The sequence below is a fragment of the Aotus nancymaae genome, unplaced genomic scaffold (genome assembly GCF_030222135.1).
Source record: "Aotus nancymaae isolate 86718 unplaced genomic scaffold, 86718_ANA_hifiasm-v0.15.2.pri h1tg000003l, whole genome shotgun sequence".
Taxonomy (NCBI): domain Eukaryota; kingdom Metazoa; phylum Chordata; class Mammalia; order Primates; family Aotidae; genus Aotus; species Aotus nancymaae.
Window position 1 is genome coordinate 22,829,200 of NW_026988414.1, and position 14,726 is coordinate 22,843,925.

At 41.0% G+C, this 14,726-nt stretch overlaps 1 protein-coding gene across 3 annotated transcripts in view; it reads left to right on the forward strand.

Annotated features, from left to right (window-relative positions):
- Window positions 1-394: 394 nt before the first annotated feature.
- Window positions 395-14,726, forward strand: part of CTNNAL1 (catenin alpha like 1) — a 70,979-nt gene continuing 56,647 nt past the window's right edge. For 2 of the 3 annotated variants that reach the window (XM_012439046.3, XM_012439047.2), the window contains exon 1: window positions 395-592. In XM_012439046.3, the coding sequence (XP_012294469.2) occupies window positions 452-592 (141 nt within the window). In that variant the 5' untranslated portion in view covers window positions 395-451. The remainder of the gene's footprint in view (window positions 593-14,726) is intronic. The other variant, XM_012439048.3, reaches the window with a different exon arrangement.

Consider the following 14,726-nt stretch of genomic DNA (forward strand, 5'->3'; position numbering starts at 1 on the left):
GATTTAGGGTGAGTCACCTGTCGAGAGGACGGGAAGCTTTGCTTGGGACGGTTGTCTGTCCCAGTAAGAGGAGGCCATGTGGCCGTGGGAGACTCAGGTTGTTTTGTTTCTACTAGCCAGCCTGGGGAGATGGTGGCTGGAATCCATGGAAGAGGGGCCTGAGACGAGATAGGGGCGGGGCGGGGATGGGACCAGGCTTAGGGGGCGGGGCTGCAGAGAACCCACCCAAGACTGGAGTGTGGGGGCGGGGCTGAGACCGAGGGTGGGCGGGGCCACACGGGATACGGGCGGCGGGTGCTCACGGCTGGGGGCGGAGCCCTGAGGGGGCGGGCCCCTGGCGGCGCGGGGCGGGCGGCGCGGGTGTCCTGTCGCCGCCGCCGCGAGCGGGTGGGCTGACTGGCGGCGGGCTCGCAGTGGCGCGGAGTCCGGGCTGCGGGACAGACCGAGGGCCATGGCCGCCTCTCCTGGACCCGCCGGCGTTGCCGGCGCCGGAGCTGTCTACGGCTCCGGCCCTTCGGGCTTCGCCCTGGACTCGGGACTGGAGATCAAAACTCGCTCGGTGGAGCAGACGCTGCTCCCGCTGGTTTCTCAGGTAAAGTGGCGCCCGGCGCGGCCCCTCGTCTCTCTCCCGCTGCGGCCCGCGATGGCGGCCGCCGCTCGCACGACCGGACGGGAGGCAGCGGCTGCCCCACTTTTGGCGCCGGCACTGCGGCGTTGTCCGACCGACCTTATGGGGCTCCTGGACGGGCCCCGGCCCCGGCGGCAAGAGACTGGAACAATCCGAAATCCCGCGGCGGGGCTGAGTGGACCCGGCAGCAAGGGAGGCTGCGGGGCGCGGGGGCCGGGCCGGGCCTGTGTCCGAGGCTGCGGCTTCTGGGGCCCCTGGCCGGGCGAGTCCCCCTCCGGGGGGCGAGCGGCCGAACCCAGCACCCGAGGCAGGGAGGACCTCCGGGCCCCGTCCCCCGTCCCCCGCTGACACTTAGGGTCCTCCTCGTTGCCGCAGCTTAACCAACTTCATCACCGGTTCGCATCCCGGTCCCGGTCCCGGCCCCTCCGCCCGGGGCGTTCCTCCCGGCCTCCCCGCCCAGCATGCGCTCCCCGGGCCATTGTCCCTCCCCGCCGTGGGTCAGCTCGCCGGGCTCCCATTCATCCCGGCCACCCTGCCCCTTCCCCTGAACCTACTGCTGCTCACTTCTGTCCGCGTCTGTCCGGCCTCGTGGAAGAGTGACGTGAGACTGTCCGGCAGTTAATCCAGATGCACACCGTTTTGCCAAGTCCCGTTTGGGATGTGTGCGTTATTGTATTTGCTAATCAGCTAACTGGCGCCCTGAGTTTTAGGAAAGTTTTTGTTCTTCTGAGCTGGGTTATATGCAGCTCCAGGGCTAGAATTCCTCACTTAGGTCTGTGGTAAGATGCCAAGCACTGTGGGGAGTGAATTCTGCGCCTTCGGGAGCGCATTGGCGATGTGTGACTCACACGTAGGTTGTAACCACTTAGTGACTCATACTAGGATTACCAAGACTTTAGAGGTAGAAGAAATCTGAAAGATTATCTGACTTTAAAAACTCTTATAGCATCCTTGACACCTGGCCACCAGTACCCTGCTTAAACATGTTCAGGGACGGGGAGCCTGTAGCTGTTGTATAGAATTCTAAATGCTATTATCTCTTCTCCAGCCCATCCCTGCAAATATTTGAAAACAGCAGTCACACATGTCCCTGGATTCCTGTTATGCTAGTTAAATAAACATCTCTACCTTCGCATGGCTAACAGAGCAGTAATGAATATACCTGACACTCTCCCTCCCTTTTCCCCTATGTGTCTGATAGAGGCTCTGACCAGTGGGAAGCGGCGCTGGGATCCCCCAGTAATGTCAGACCCATCCCTCTTCCCGTCTCCACTAGCGCAAACACAACCAAAACGAGAAATACTAGAACAATTTAAGAGGCAGAGAGAGAAGAAAGTGGTGGAGTTGAAGTTGATAGTATTTTATCCATTTTTAAAATAGCACCTATGTAATGCATACTATGTGGTAGGCCAGGTTCTAAGCACTTTGTAAATATTAACTCATTTAATTTTCATAACAATCATGTGAGGTAGGTATATATTCTTATGGTATGGGTGAAGAAACTGAGGAATAGTGAGGTTAAATAATTTGTCATTAGGGCTTTCAACTGTAAGTGCCAAACTGGGTTTTGAATCCAGGTACCCTGGCTCCAGATGGTTCTCTTTGCTACATCGTATGCTGCGTCTTCTCTAGAGATTAGAAGCAGCAGTGAGGTCCACAGAAAAAGATAGTACACAATGGAAAAACAAGCTAGAAGGTTGTAATCTGGAGAAATGGCAACTTTTCACAGTATCACTGCTAAAAATGTATCAGTCTTACAGCTCTGCGTTGTGTAATTCTGGGGTAAAAGAAGCCAGGGAAGAGTAGGAGAGCAGAGGAAGAAAAGTATAAATCACTGCTGAGAGTTAGAGGCCAATGCCAAAGGGGAAGAATGCCTGCCGCCCCCCCACCACCACCACCCACCTTTTTTTTTTTTCCTGTTAAAGTCTTGTTCAGGGTCACAGCTGAGGTTTTGCATCCACCCCACACATTGTGTATCTACAGCTATGTCTCCACCACAACTCCATAACTGGTATTCTTCATAATTGACTGTCCTTAACAAGAAAAGTTAAAACCAAGTATATTAAGCATGGCCAGAATACTCGATTAACAAAGCAGGGAAGTACAATTTAGAATGATTTTAAAGTTTCAGTGTTAGGAGATTAAAACAGCAGCTCTTTAGAAAACTCATATGTCCAAAAGTCTCATTTTCTGAGAATGCTGTATTATTACCCACCTCATGTTTCCCCATCTCATCCACAAGGATATTTTAAGCATTTTAAGCAAGGATTTATTGTGTGCTTATTTTTTGCTGTTTTTTTAGGGGCTTATATTCTGGTTAGTAGGTAGGTCACGAATAGAATAGCACATGCAAAGCATCAAATGACTATCGTCAATGGTACATACTCTAAAAGCTCAGAGAAGGCATGGATGAGTCAGCTGTGATGTCATGGAGGAGGCAGGGTTTTGAGATAAACAAGTAGGACTGGCACTGTACAGTTTAAAGTAGATAGTTTCTATTCTGGTAACATCTAGCTTCTTCTGACTCTCCAAGTGAAAAGTCCTGGGTTACTGACCTTATTCTAAGAATGCAAGATTATATCAATATTAGAAAAATGTGTACAGTTTTTTGCATTCACAGATTAGAAAAGATATATTTTCATAGCGATGATGCAGAAAAAGCATTCAACTAAATTCAGCTTCTAATAATGATAAGAAGCACCTAGAGAACTAGTATTAGGGAAAAAAAATTCTTTATCGGATAGAGTATCTACAGAAAACTTTTAGTTAACATCATAGCAACAGTCAAATTTAAAATAAACATTTCCTTTAAAGCCAGAAACAAGAGTGGATGCCTGCTATCATAGCTTCTATTCAGCTGCACTGGAAATCCTAGCCAGTGTAGTAAGACAAGGAGAAGAAATAAAAGGAACAGATATGGGAAAGGAAAAACCGAAATTCTTAATGTGATATAATAACCTACGTAGAAAACTCAAAAGAGTCTAAAAGTAAATTATAAAAATTAGGAGTATTTGGCAAGTTAACTGAGTATAGGATACTAAAATCAATTGCATTTTTCTATACTGATAACAAACAAGGCACAGATGTGGTGGCTGGTGTCTATAATCCCAGCTACTCTAATCTCAGCTATCAGGAGGCTAAAAAGTGGGAGGGTGGCTTGAGCCCAGCAGCTCAGGCCTGCAGTTAGCTGTGATCATGGCACTGTGCTCCAACCTGGCCGACAAAGAGCCTGTCTTTAAAAAATAATTTTAAAAGAATAAGAAATAACAAATAGAAAAAGTAATTTTTAAAAAATCCAGTTATAATGACAGTAACAGCAAAATATGAGTTTCCTAAGAATATAATGCTTTTGCCATGTGTAGATAGAGATAGAGATAGAAATCTTTCTGTATATATACATAGCAAAAGTGGTCAAACTTCATGGAGAAAATTGAAAAATTTTATCAAAAGCCAATGTGGATTTAAATAAATTGAAGAAAAGTACTGTGTTCAAGCCTAGGTGGACAATATTATGGACATATCAGTTATCCCTATTGATCAATTTAATGTAATTTTCATGAAAATTTCAGCAAGATTTTCCAGTAGAACTTGATAAAAGTAATTCTGAGGTTCATATGAAAGCATAAAGGGCCAAGATTAGGCAAAAAAGAAACGAGGTGGATGTACTTGCTCTGCTAGGTTTCAAGACTCATTATAAAACTATAGTAATTAAGACAATGTGGGTATAAGAACAGGGTTGAAAAACATAGACCTGTGAAACAGAATAGAAAACCCTAGAACAGATCCACACATATATGGAAACTCAGTAAATGAGAATTGGCATTGCTGGTAAGTGGGAAAAGGAAGAACTTAAAAAAATTAAGCTAGGACAATTGGATATCTAAATAGAAATATATGAAATTGCATCTCTGTCTCATACCAGTAAAAAAGTCAATTTCAGATGGATTAAGGACAGTATGACAATAAAAGCTCACAACACTTTTAGGAAAAAAAAATAGGGCAATATCTTCATTACCTTATGCTGGGAAAGGATTTCTTAGTACACCAAAAGGACAAACCTTAAGGAAAAAATGGATAACTTTGACTTTATTAAAATGAAGAACCTAGGCCAGGCACAGTGGCTCACCCCTGTAATCCCAGCACTTTGGGAGGCTGAGGTGGGTCGATAGCTTGAGTCCAAGAGTTTAAGACCAGCCTGGGCAACATGGTGAAACCCCATCTCTACAAAAAATACAAAAAATTAGCCAGGTATGAAGGCGTGCGCCTGTGGTCTCAGTTACTCAGGAGGCTGAGGTGGGAGAATTGCTTGAGCTGGGGAGGTTAAGTCTGCTACGAGCTGTGATCACAACACTGCACTCACCCTGGGTGATAGAGTGACAGAGAGAGATCCTGTCTTGAAAAAAAAAAAGAAAAAAATAGAACCTCTGTTCATCAAAATGAAAAGACAAGTCATGGGAGAATATGATTCCAATACAAATAACCAAAAAATGATTTGTAGTACCTAGAATAAATAAGACTCCTATGAATAAAAATTAAAAAGATTATTTATTAAAAATTGGTTTTAAAAAATCTCACAGAAGAGGAAACAGACAGCTAAAAGATATATGAAAAGATACTCAACTTCATGAGAAATCAATGAACTACAAGCTAAAAAATCCACAGTGGGAATAAATGTTGGTGAGGAATATGGAGATGGTAGGAATATCAGTGTAAACCATTTTGAAAACAATTCGGTGTAATCTATTATATCGAAGGTGGGTATTACCTGTGGTCCAGCAATTCCACTCCTAAGTCAATTCCCCTAGAAAAACCCCTACAGTCTATTAGAAAAATGGATTGGAATGTGGATAGCATTTTTACTTCTGATGTCCCCAAACTGGAAACTTTCCAAATGTCTTTTCACAGTAGGAAGTTTGCATAAATTGTGCAATGTTCATATAATGAGATACTCTATGTCACTGAAATGAATAACCCACAGTATAATTATCAATAGGAATGAATCTGAAAAGGATAATGTTGAGTGAAAAAAAGGTTCAAAACCAGGTGAAACTAAACCAAATATCATTTAGGGTATACTATATGTGCGATAGTTATAATTAGGGAGTGATGAACACAAAATTGGGACAATGGTTTCTTTTGGGACAAGGGAGTGATATAGACAAGGAGTAGCCACAGAGTACATGAGCTGTCAGAGATACTGACATTGTTCTCTTATGCTTGGTGGTGGTTGCACAGGTCTTCTTTCATTTCTTTAAACTGCGTACATATATGTTATATACACTCATGTTTTATATTTTATAATTCAGACAATTTCTTGAAAAGCCCTGGGCTAAGAACCAAGCATATTTTATGCAGAGCAACTCCACACCTCCTTTAATAATCACTTTATTTTTCCTGTCAGAATTTCTACTACCAGTCATATAATGCTTTTATCCAAGGAAGGGAAGAAGGATATCTGCCACAGAGCTCCACCCTGGTGTGGAATGTTATTTTACTGCCCACTAGTCCTTTCCTGTCTATGATAGATTTCCTTTATTCACTATTTGTACAGACCCCTTAAATTCCTAAGGTAGCCCACCTCATTTTCCCATTACTCTGCATTGTCCTGGAAGCTTTTTAGGATTCTTGTGTAGTAAGTTGTAGTTGAAGAGAGTAGATAAGGTGTCCTCTTCACTCTTTGCTGATTTGTCTATGTAAATATATACGAGTGTTTTTGTTTTTTTTTTAGATGGAGTCTTGCTCTGTCACTCAGCCTGGAGTGCAACAGTGGGATCTTGGCTCACTGCAACCGCCGCCTCCCTGGCTCAAACGATTCTTGTGCCTCTGCCTCCCAAGTAACTGGGATTACAGGCACCCTGCATCATGCCCAGCTAATTTTTTTTTTTTTATTTCTTTTTTATTTTTGTAGAGACAGGGTTTCACCATGTTGGCCAGGCTGGTCTTGAACTCCTGACCTCAGGTGATCCGCCTGCCTCTGCCTCCCAAAGTGCTGGGATTACAGGCGTGAGTCACCATGCCCAACCTATATGCATGTTTTTAATTGCAAAGATAAAACAAAATTCAAATGATAGTTTGTAAAGTAAGTGGAAGCACCCTCTTTCTACCTTCCTGAAAGCCTGTTCCCATGACTGATGTGTTTACCTCCATTTTGTTTTCTATAGCTGATTAGATTATTTTTAAATTCTTGTAATTCTCAGAACTAAATTTAACTGATGAGTTAAGCACAGAGATGAACTTTTGTGTCCCAAGCTGGCTCTTAGATTATTCTTTAGGTTCCAGGGAATTATACTTTGTCCTTTTTTCTGGGCTGCTACAACTATTTTTCCTTCCTAGCCTTCTTCACTTGGTTTCTTGCTGCCCCAAAAAATAAGTAAATAAACTAAGAAAGTCCATTTCAATCCATGGTTTACTATCAATTTTTTTAGAAAATAACAATATCACAAACATGAGGGAAAAACTGAGATTCTAGAAATCTAACCATTATAATAATATCTAACAATTATGTAGTGCTTACTATATACCAGACACTATTCTAAGTACTTTACATTTACTAATTTATTTCTTCCCCACAATAACCTTATGTGATAGGTACAATTATTATTATTACATATATATATATATATATATATATATATTTTGTCTATAGTTCTACCATGTAGCTGCTATTATTATTACTTATATATTTTTGAGACAGAGTCTCACTCTGTTGCCCAGGCTGGAGTGCAGTGGTATGATTTCGGCTCACTGCAACCTCTGCCTCCTGGGTTCAAGCAATTCTCCCTGCCTCAGCCTCCTGAGTAGCTGGATCTTACAGACACCCACCACCACACACAGCTAATTTTTGTAGATTTTAGTAGAGATGGGGTTTTGCCGTGTTGGCCAGGCTGGTATTGAACTCCTGACCTCAGGTGATCCTCCCACCTCGGCCTCCCAAAGTACTGAAATTACAGGTGTGAGCCACTGCGCCCAGCCAATAGGTACAATTATTATTTCCATTTTCACAGGTGAGAACACAGAGTCACAGAAAGGTTAGATAACTTGCCACATGGTCACGTGACAGAGCCAGAATTCAAACCCAGGCAGAATGATGTCTGTGCTCTTAACTGCTGGGATATGCTTTGGTGTTCTGCACTTCTTGACACCCTTTGTTAGAAGCTATCAAGTAAACCCTAGTTCTTATTCTTTTGTTCCACAGCAGAGTTCTTCAATACACCAGATCTTCTTTGTTCCCCAAGGAATGCCTTTTCTGCCCTCTTCTCTGGTTCATTTAGGCGTTCTCTAGACTCTGGCATCAGGGCAACTCTAAGTTATGACTTTCAATATGCCTTCCATTTTTGCAGAACAATAGCTAAGATTGTATTTGGCATATTGTAATTTACAAAGCACTCTTGCTAGTTGTCTTTCCCTTGATCCTTAACATAATCCTGGAAGGTAAGAGAGACAGTGTAGTGACTAAGAGTGTAGTTAGCTCCCCTGGCTTTGTGACCTTGGGCAAATACTTAACCTCTTCAAATTTCGGATTTTTTTATCTGTAAAATTAGGGTAATAATAATATGTAACTATTAAGATGCTAGAGAAGCAAGCATGATACATGTAAAACACATAGGCTAGTGCCTGGTACTATTGTGCTTAATAAATCTTAGCTAGTCTTATTTTTGACATGATAAGGAAATCGAAGTTTAATCTCACTTTTGTAAAACTGTGTATTTAAGTATGTATAGGTATAAAACAAGATGAAAGAATTATGCCAGGATTTTCAGAGGATAGTAAGATTATCGGTAATTTTTATTTCTTGAGGCTTTCCTATATTTCACATTTCTTTTTATAAACAATAAACATGTATAACTCAGGAACCTATCTTTTAAAATGTTTGAAACTAATTTTAGAACAAAAGTAGACCTTAAATAAGGAATGTTACATATTGACTTAGTTCCTCTAAATAAAATTTTAAAGGCATACTATATTTGGATTGAACATTTCCCAGACTGCTTTCCAGTAAAAGGAAGGCAGCCACACCTAATTATGCACTGGGGAGGATGCTTCTAATGAAAGCAAAATGTGTCCTTTGGAACTAAACAATAGTTGATATTTTAGCCTAATTGCAGGATCTTTTCTTTGTAACTGAAATTTCAAAACTTTATGTAAATGAAATATTTAATAAACAGAACCACCTTAATCTGTTCAGGTTGCTATAAAAAATACAATAGACTGGGTGCCTTAAACAGAAATTTATGCCTCACAGTTATGTAGGCTGGTAGTCTAGGATCAAGATGCAGGCAGATTCGTATCTGGTGAGGGCCCCCATTCTGGTTCATGGACAGCGTCTTTTTACTGTTCTCTCAGGGTGGAAATGAGAGAGCTTTCTGAGGCCTCTTTTAAAAGGCATTAATCCCATTCACGAGAGCTCCTCCCCATGACCTAATCATCTCCCAAAGGCCCCACCTCTTAATACAATCATACTAGAGGTTAGGATTTTAACATTCCTTGTGGAGTGGAAAGGGGAATGGGGCACAAACATTCATTCTATCAATAGCAAGAACTTAAACTCCTTTTCACTGCAGTCTCTTTCAAGATGGTAGCTTGGAATAGCCAATGGTGGGCCGGTTCTCTTTCTTCCATGTAATAGTAACAATTCCCTAGGGTCTGCCAGGTGTGGAAAGGAACTAAGCTGGTGCCAATAGGATTTGTATTTTTTCCCTGCTTCCCAGCAGCATGACCCACAGTCATTCGCAAAATTAAAATTGTTACTTTTTCATATGATTATGTAATGGGCTTTTAGGTAACATTTCAATTAAAAAAATTGGAAAGATTGAAAACCTCCAGTAAAAGAAAGAATATTAGGTGGTATTTGTTGTCAGTTTAAACCTAGGTTCAAATTCTACACTAGGCAACTTATTAGTTGTATGAGCCAAGTATGCAATTTCACTCAGCCTCAGTTTTTTAATCTTTAATAATATCTGAGGATTAAATAAGAGATCTAATTATAATATGTCTTTGAATGCTTACAGTAAACTCTGTTTATGGTACTATGTTAAACACAATACTTAACATTATTTTATTAAGTCTTCTTATTTTTATTTATTTATTTTTGAGACCGAGTCTCGCTCTGTCACTCAGGCTGGAGTGCAATGGCATGATCTCAGCTCACTGCAACCTCCGCCCTCCAGGTTTAAGCAATTCGCCTGTTTCAGCCTCCTAAATAGCTGGGATTATAGGTGCATACCACTACACCTGGCCAATTTTTATATTTTTAATACAGACGCAGTTTCATCATGTTGGCCAAGCTGGTCTCGAACTCCTGACCTTGTGATCCACCCACCTTGGCCTCCCAAAGTGCTGGGATTATAGGCATGAGCCACTGCACCCAGCCAACTCTTCTTATTACCATTATAAGGCAGAGAAGGCAATATGGCTAAGTGGCTAAGAGGCTAGGCTCTACAGTCAGAATATCTGGATTTAAATCCTAACTCTCCCACTCTTCTTGATATCCAACTTTCTTATTTGTAAAATGGGGATGATTATTACCCCCATTTTCCAATTTGGGGAAATGAGGATGATTAATATTAACCTATTTCATTAGGTTGTTATATGACAGTATAGGGTAGTGTTTAGACCATACTTTTTCATGATGGTCTCTAGAATTGAAATGTCTGACTCTGAATCCTAACTCCACCACTTATTAGCTGTGTGACCTTAAATAAGCACCTTTTAGCATCGGTTTCCTCAGGCTTATCATGTGAGCCTTTCCACTGCGCCAGTCAAGTGTCTTCATGACATAGGAATTGTCTTTCCTTAGGGTGAACAGAGAGAAGGAAGGATGGAAACCATAGTGACTTTATGACTTGCCCTCAAAAGTAGCATACTGTCACTTCCGTTTTATTCAACTAGTTAGAAATAAGTAGCTAAGTTCAGCCTGTACTCAAGGAGAGGGGAATGAGACTTCACCTCTTTAAGGGAGGAATAGCAAAATAATTTGTGGACATATTTTAGAACTGCCTACACTCCAACCTCTGCCCACAAATTGTTTCCCTTCTTCCCACCTGCAAGTAACCTCTCTCCATCCATATCCTCCCCAAAGTCACAACATCAGCTGGAAATCCAGGATGTTGGCATCTGTTATAAATATGATCCAGGAGAGACTTCTTGTATGTAGTAGTTCCTTAAGTGTAACTTCTTTCAGCTTTAGGATGACCACTATAGACTCTTCTGTTCAAAAAAAATGAGAAAATAGAAAGTATAGAATAACTGCTATACACTGCTGTTCAAAAATGGAAAAAAATAGGAGCCACTTGTTTATGGTATTCTGAACTTCTCCTGGGTAAGTGTTGCCAGTTCCTTAAGACTCAAGTCCTGGGAATAGTTCTTCATGGCTTTTGGTTCTGCCCTCTGATTCATCCTTTTTCATGAATTGTAGCTCATGTTTGCAGCTGCATAGATTTCTCAGCCTGTTCCCTGCCTATGGAAGTTTGGAGCGGGGCTGGTATGAAAACTTCTTTTCATACAAAGATGTATTCCCTTTTAGTCCAAGCCGGTAGTGTTTCTGCCAGTATGATTATCTTAAAAATTTTGTTGCCTCCTGTGAGTCATATCGAATTCACTCTACTAGACAAAAGTTATACCCGTAAGTCTCTTTGAGATATACTCTTTTTTAACTTGGGCTTCTGCTGGGACTGCTGAGGAAGAATACCTTTGAGCTTCTTAGGAGATCTATTGTTTAACTGAATGGTTGTCTGAAGAAACACCTTGAACCTTTCTGAGATCTTAAGATTTTATAGTCACACACTTAGCTTCATCTTTAGATGGTACTTTCTTGACACTGCTCTGGATTTTATGTTTGCCTGGAAGCCATTGTTACTTTTAGTATGGTGTGCCATCTGGAGAAGGAGTTTTTAAAACCAACAAGTTTTGGCTTGTTTTTTTTTTTTTTTTTTTTGGCTTATTTTTGTTTATCAGTGTTTCCTTTAATTTCTCTCTTCTCTTACATTTTACTGTAAGCAACAAAAAGAAAGCAGGTAGCCCCTTTAGAGTCTGCCTTGACATCTCCTTAGTTAGATCTCCCAGTTCATTAGGTATATTTTCTCCTTTCCATGTTAATGAGGCTGACTTTCTGTCACTATATAACAAGGAACCCATTTTCTGCAGTTTCCAGTAAGATTTTTCTCACTTTTCCTCAAGCTTTTACCTATAGCTTCTGCTTTGGCCTGAATGTTGGCGTTCTCCAAAAATTTATATGTTGGAACTTAACCCTCATGATGGTATTAAGAGTTGGGGACTTTGGGAGGTGATTATGTCACAAGGGAGCCTTCACGCATGGGATTAGTGCTCTTACAAAAGAGGCTTCAAGGAGCCATGTGAGGACATAGAAGACACCACGTGTGAGGAATGGGTCCTTAGTAGACACCAAATCTGTTGGTGCCTTGATCCTGGATTTCCCAGCCTCCAAAACTGTAAGTAATACATTTCTGTTATTTATGAATTACTTAGTTTAAGGTATTTTATTATAGCAGCCCTAACTGTCTAAGACAGCTTCCTCAAAGGTCATCATGCTTCTGCAAAGTTTCTTTGATTTCTAGCTTTTATTCACTGAAAATTCATTCAACTTTCACTGCCTGATTTTAGAGCCACTCCCACATTTTAAGTTTTGTTACATCCTCACCCCAGATCCACGTACCAAAATCTGTATTAGTTATCTATTGATGCAGAATAAATTACCCGGAATTTAGTGCATTAAAACAACAAACACTATCTTATGGTTTCTGTGGGTTAATTCTAGAGTGGCTTCCCTGGTGGTTCTGGAGTGAGGTCTCTCATAAAATCAAAATAAATATGATTGACCAAGCCTGTAGTAATCCAAAGGCTTGACTGGGGCTGGAGAATCTGCTGTCAAGTTCACTCATCCAGCTGCTGGCATGAGGCCTCAGTTCTCACTATCTTTTGGCCAGAGCCTTCAGTTACCTTGTGGGGCTCTCCATAGGGTTGCTTGTGTGCCTTCCATTATGTGGCAGTTGGCTTGTTCCCACTGTGATTGATCCTACAGAGAGTGAGTGAGTGAATAAGATAAAAGTCACTGTGTGTTCTGTGACCTACTCTTAGAAGCACTCCATTATTTTCACTTTATTCCATTTATTAGAAGTGAGTCACCAAGTCAAGTCCACACTCATGTGGCGAGAAATGAGGCCCTACCTCTTGACGGGAGAATTTGTGGACATGTTTTAAAACCGCGACAGAGATTATACCACTTTCCTGCTTAAAAAACCTTCAGTGGCTTCAAACCACTGCAGAGATTATACCACTTTCCTGTTTAAAAAACCCTTCAGTGGCTTCCAGTTACTATAAAGATTATATTATTTTCTAGTTTAAAGACATTTAAGTATCTTCTTGTAATTATAGAATAAAATATAAATTCTTCATTTCAGTTCACAGCCTTGGCTGGTCCCTGCGCATCCCATCTCTTGGATATTGGTTTTAACTTGCCCCTGGCCCACTATGTTTTAGCCACTTCCAGCTTTACCTCATTCCTTGAACAGGACAGGCTCATTCCTAAGGGCTTTTTTTTTCTTCCCTCCAATTGTTTCTTCTCCTTAGAATGCTCTTTATTCTTTGATGTTTGCCGGTCTAACTACTTTGCAATCATTTAGATCTTGGCTTAAATATCACTTTCTCATAGAAGGAAGACCAATCAATTTCAGGCAGCTACACACATACTTTATATTACACTATCCTAACATTTTGCATGTAACAGTTATGTTACGGTTTATTTTTTGTTTGCCTATTTATGCGATCATTAGGTCTCCGCGACTCCTTCACTAGAATGTAAGCTCATGGGAACATGGACTTTTTCTTTCTTGTCAGTTATTACTTCATCTTTACCTAGAATTTTATATGGCATATGATAGTGTGCAACAAATATATATTGTGTAACTGAATTATTGGTATTCTACCATACTGTAAACCTAATGGGGGCAGGCTTGTCTTAGTCTTGTTTACTGTTACATCCTTAGGAACTGGCAAATTTTCAAAATTTGATGAAAAGCAATATTGTAGTTGAGGAAATTTAGAGATTATATTTCCCTAGACCACTTAGCAAGTAATGGCTGAGCCAAGACTCAAATCTAGGTCTTTCTATTAATTCTAAATTATTAATACCTAAACATACATTTTGCTTGGCACGTAGTGGTTGTGTGGAGAGTAGAAGTGATTCTCTTCCTCTTCTTTTAATTCTGTTCCTCTTCTTTTAATACTAGTACATGTACATTGAGCAGTAGTTGGGAATCTATGTTTTTCTTTTTCTTTCTTTCTTTTTTTGAGATGGAGTATCGCTCTGTCGCCCAGGCTGGAGTGCAGTGGTACCATCTCAGCTCACTGCAACCTCCGCCTCCTGGGTTCAGTCGATTCTCCTGCCTCAACCTCCCGAGTAGCTGGGATTACAGGTGCCTGCCACCACACCTGGCTAATTTTTTTTGTAGTTTTAGTAGAGACAGGGTTTCATCATCTTGGCCAGGCTGGTCTCAAACTCCTGACCTTGTGATCCACCTGTCCCGGCCTCCCAAAGTGCTGGGATTACAGGCATGAGCCACCATGCCTGGCTGGGAATCTATGTTTTTCATACAATATTTCTTTAATAAATATTTTATGTCAGCATAGTTCATGTACTAGTTTCCTAAGATATTCTGAAGATTTATATTTGTTTCAGTGAGCTGAAGGTGTCACTGTTTGTATTATATTTCAGGGCCTGGGATCAAGTGTTAAAACTCTTAGTATTTCATTTATTTTGATTGGATGCAACAAAACTTAGCAAAGTGTAAAATATAGATTATAATGCTCATTCTAAAGTATCTAGTTAATTTGGTAAACATATATGGCACAAGCATTATTTTGTATAACCTGTGCACCATGGTAGGCAATGGAGTGGAATGGAGAGGAAGAAGAGCTGTCTCTACTTTCATAGCATCTCAAGTCATAGTAGAGGAAACTAGACCTGAAGTACTTTGGTTTCGTGAATATAACTATCTATCCTCTCCTGCTTTTCTCTTGTCTTTAAGATTTGTTGAAAGATCTGGAGGGCCTCTGAAACTGTATGTCCCAGATAACTGCATGA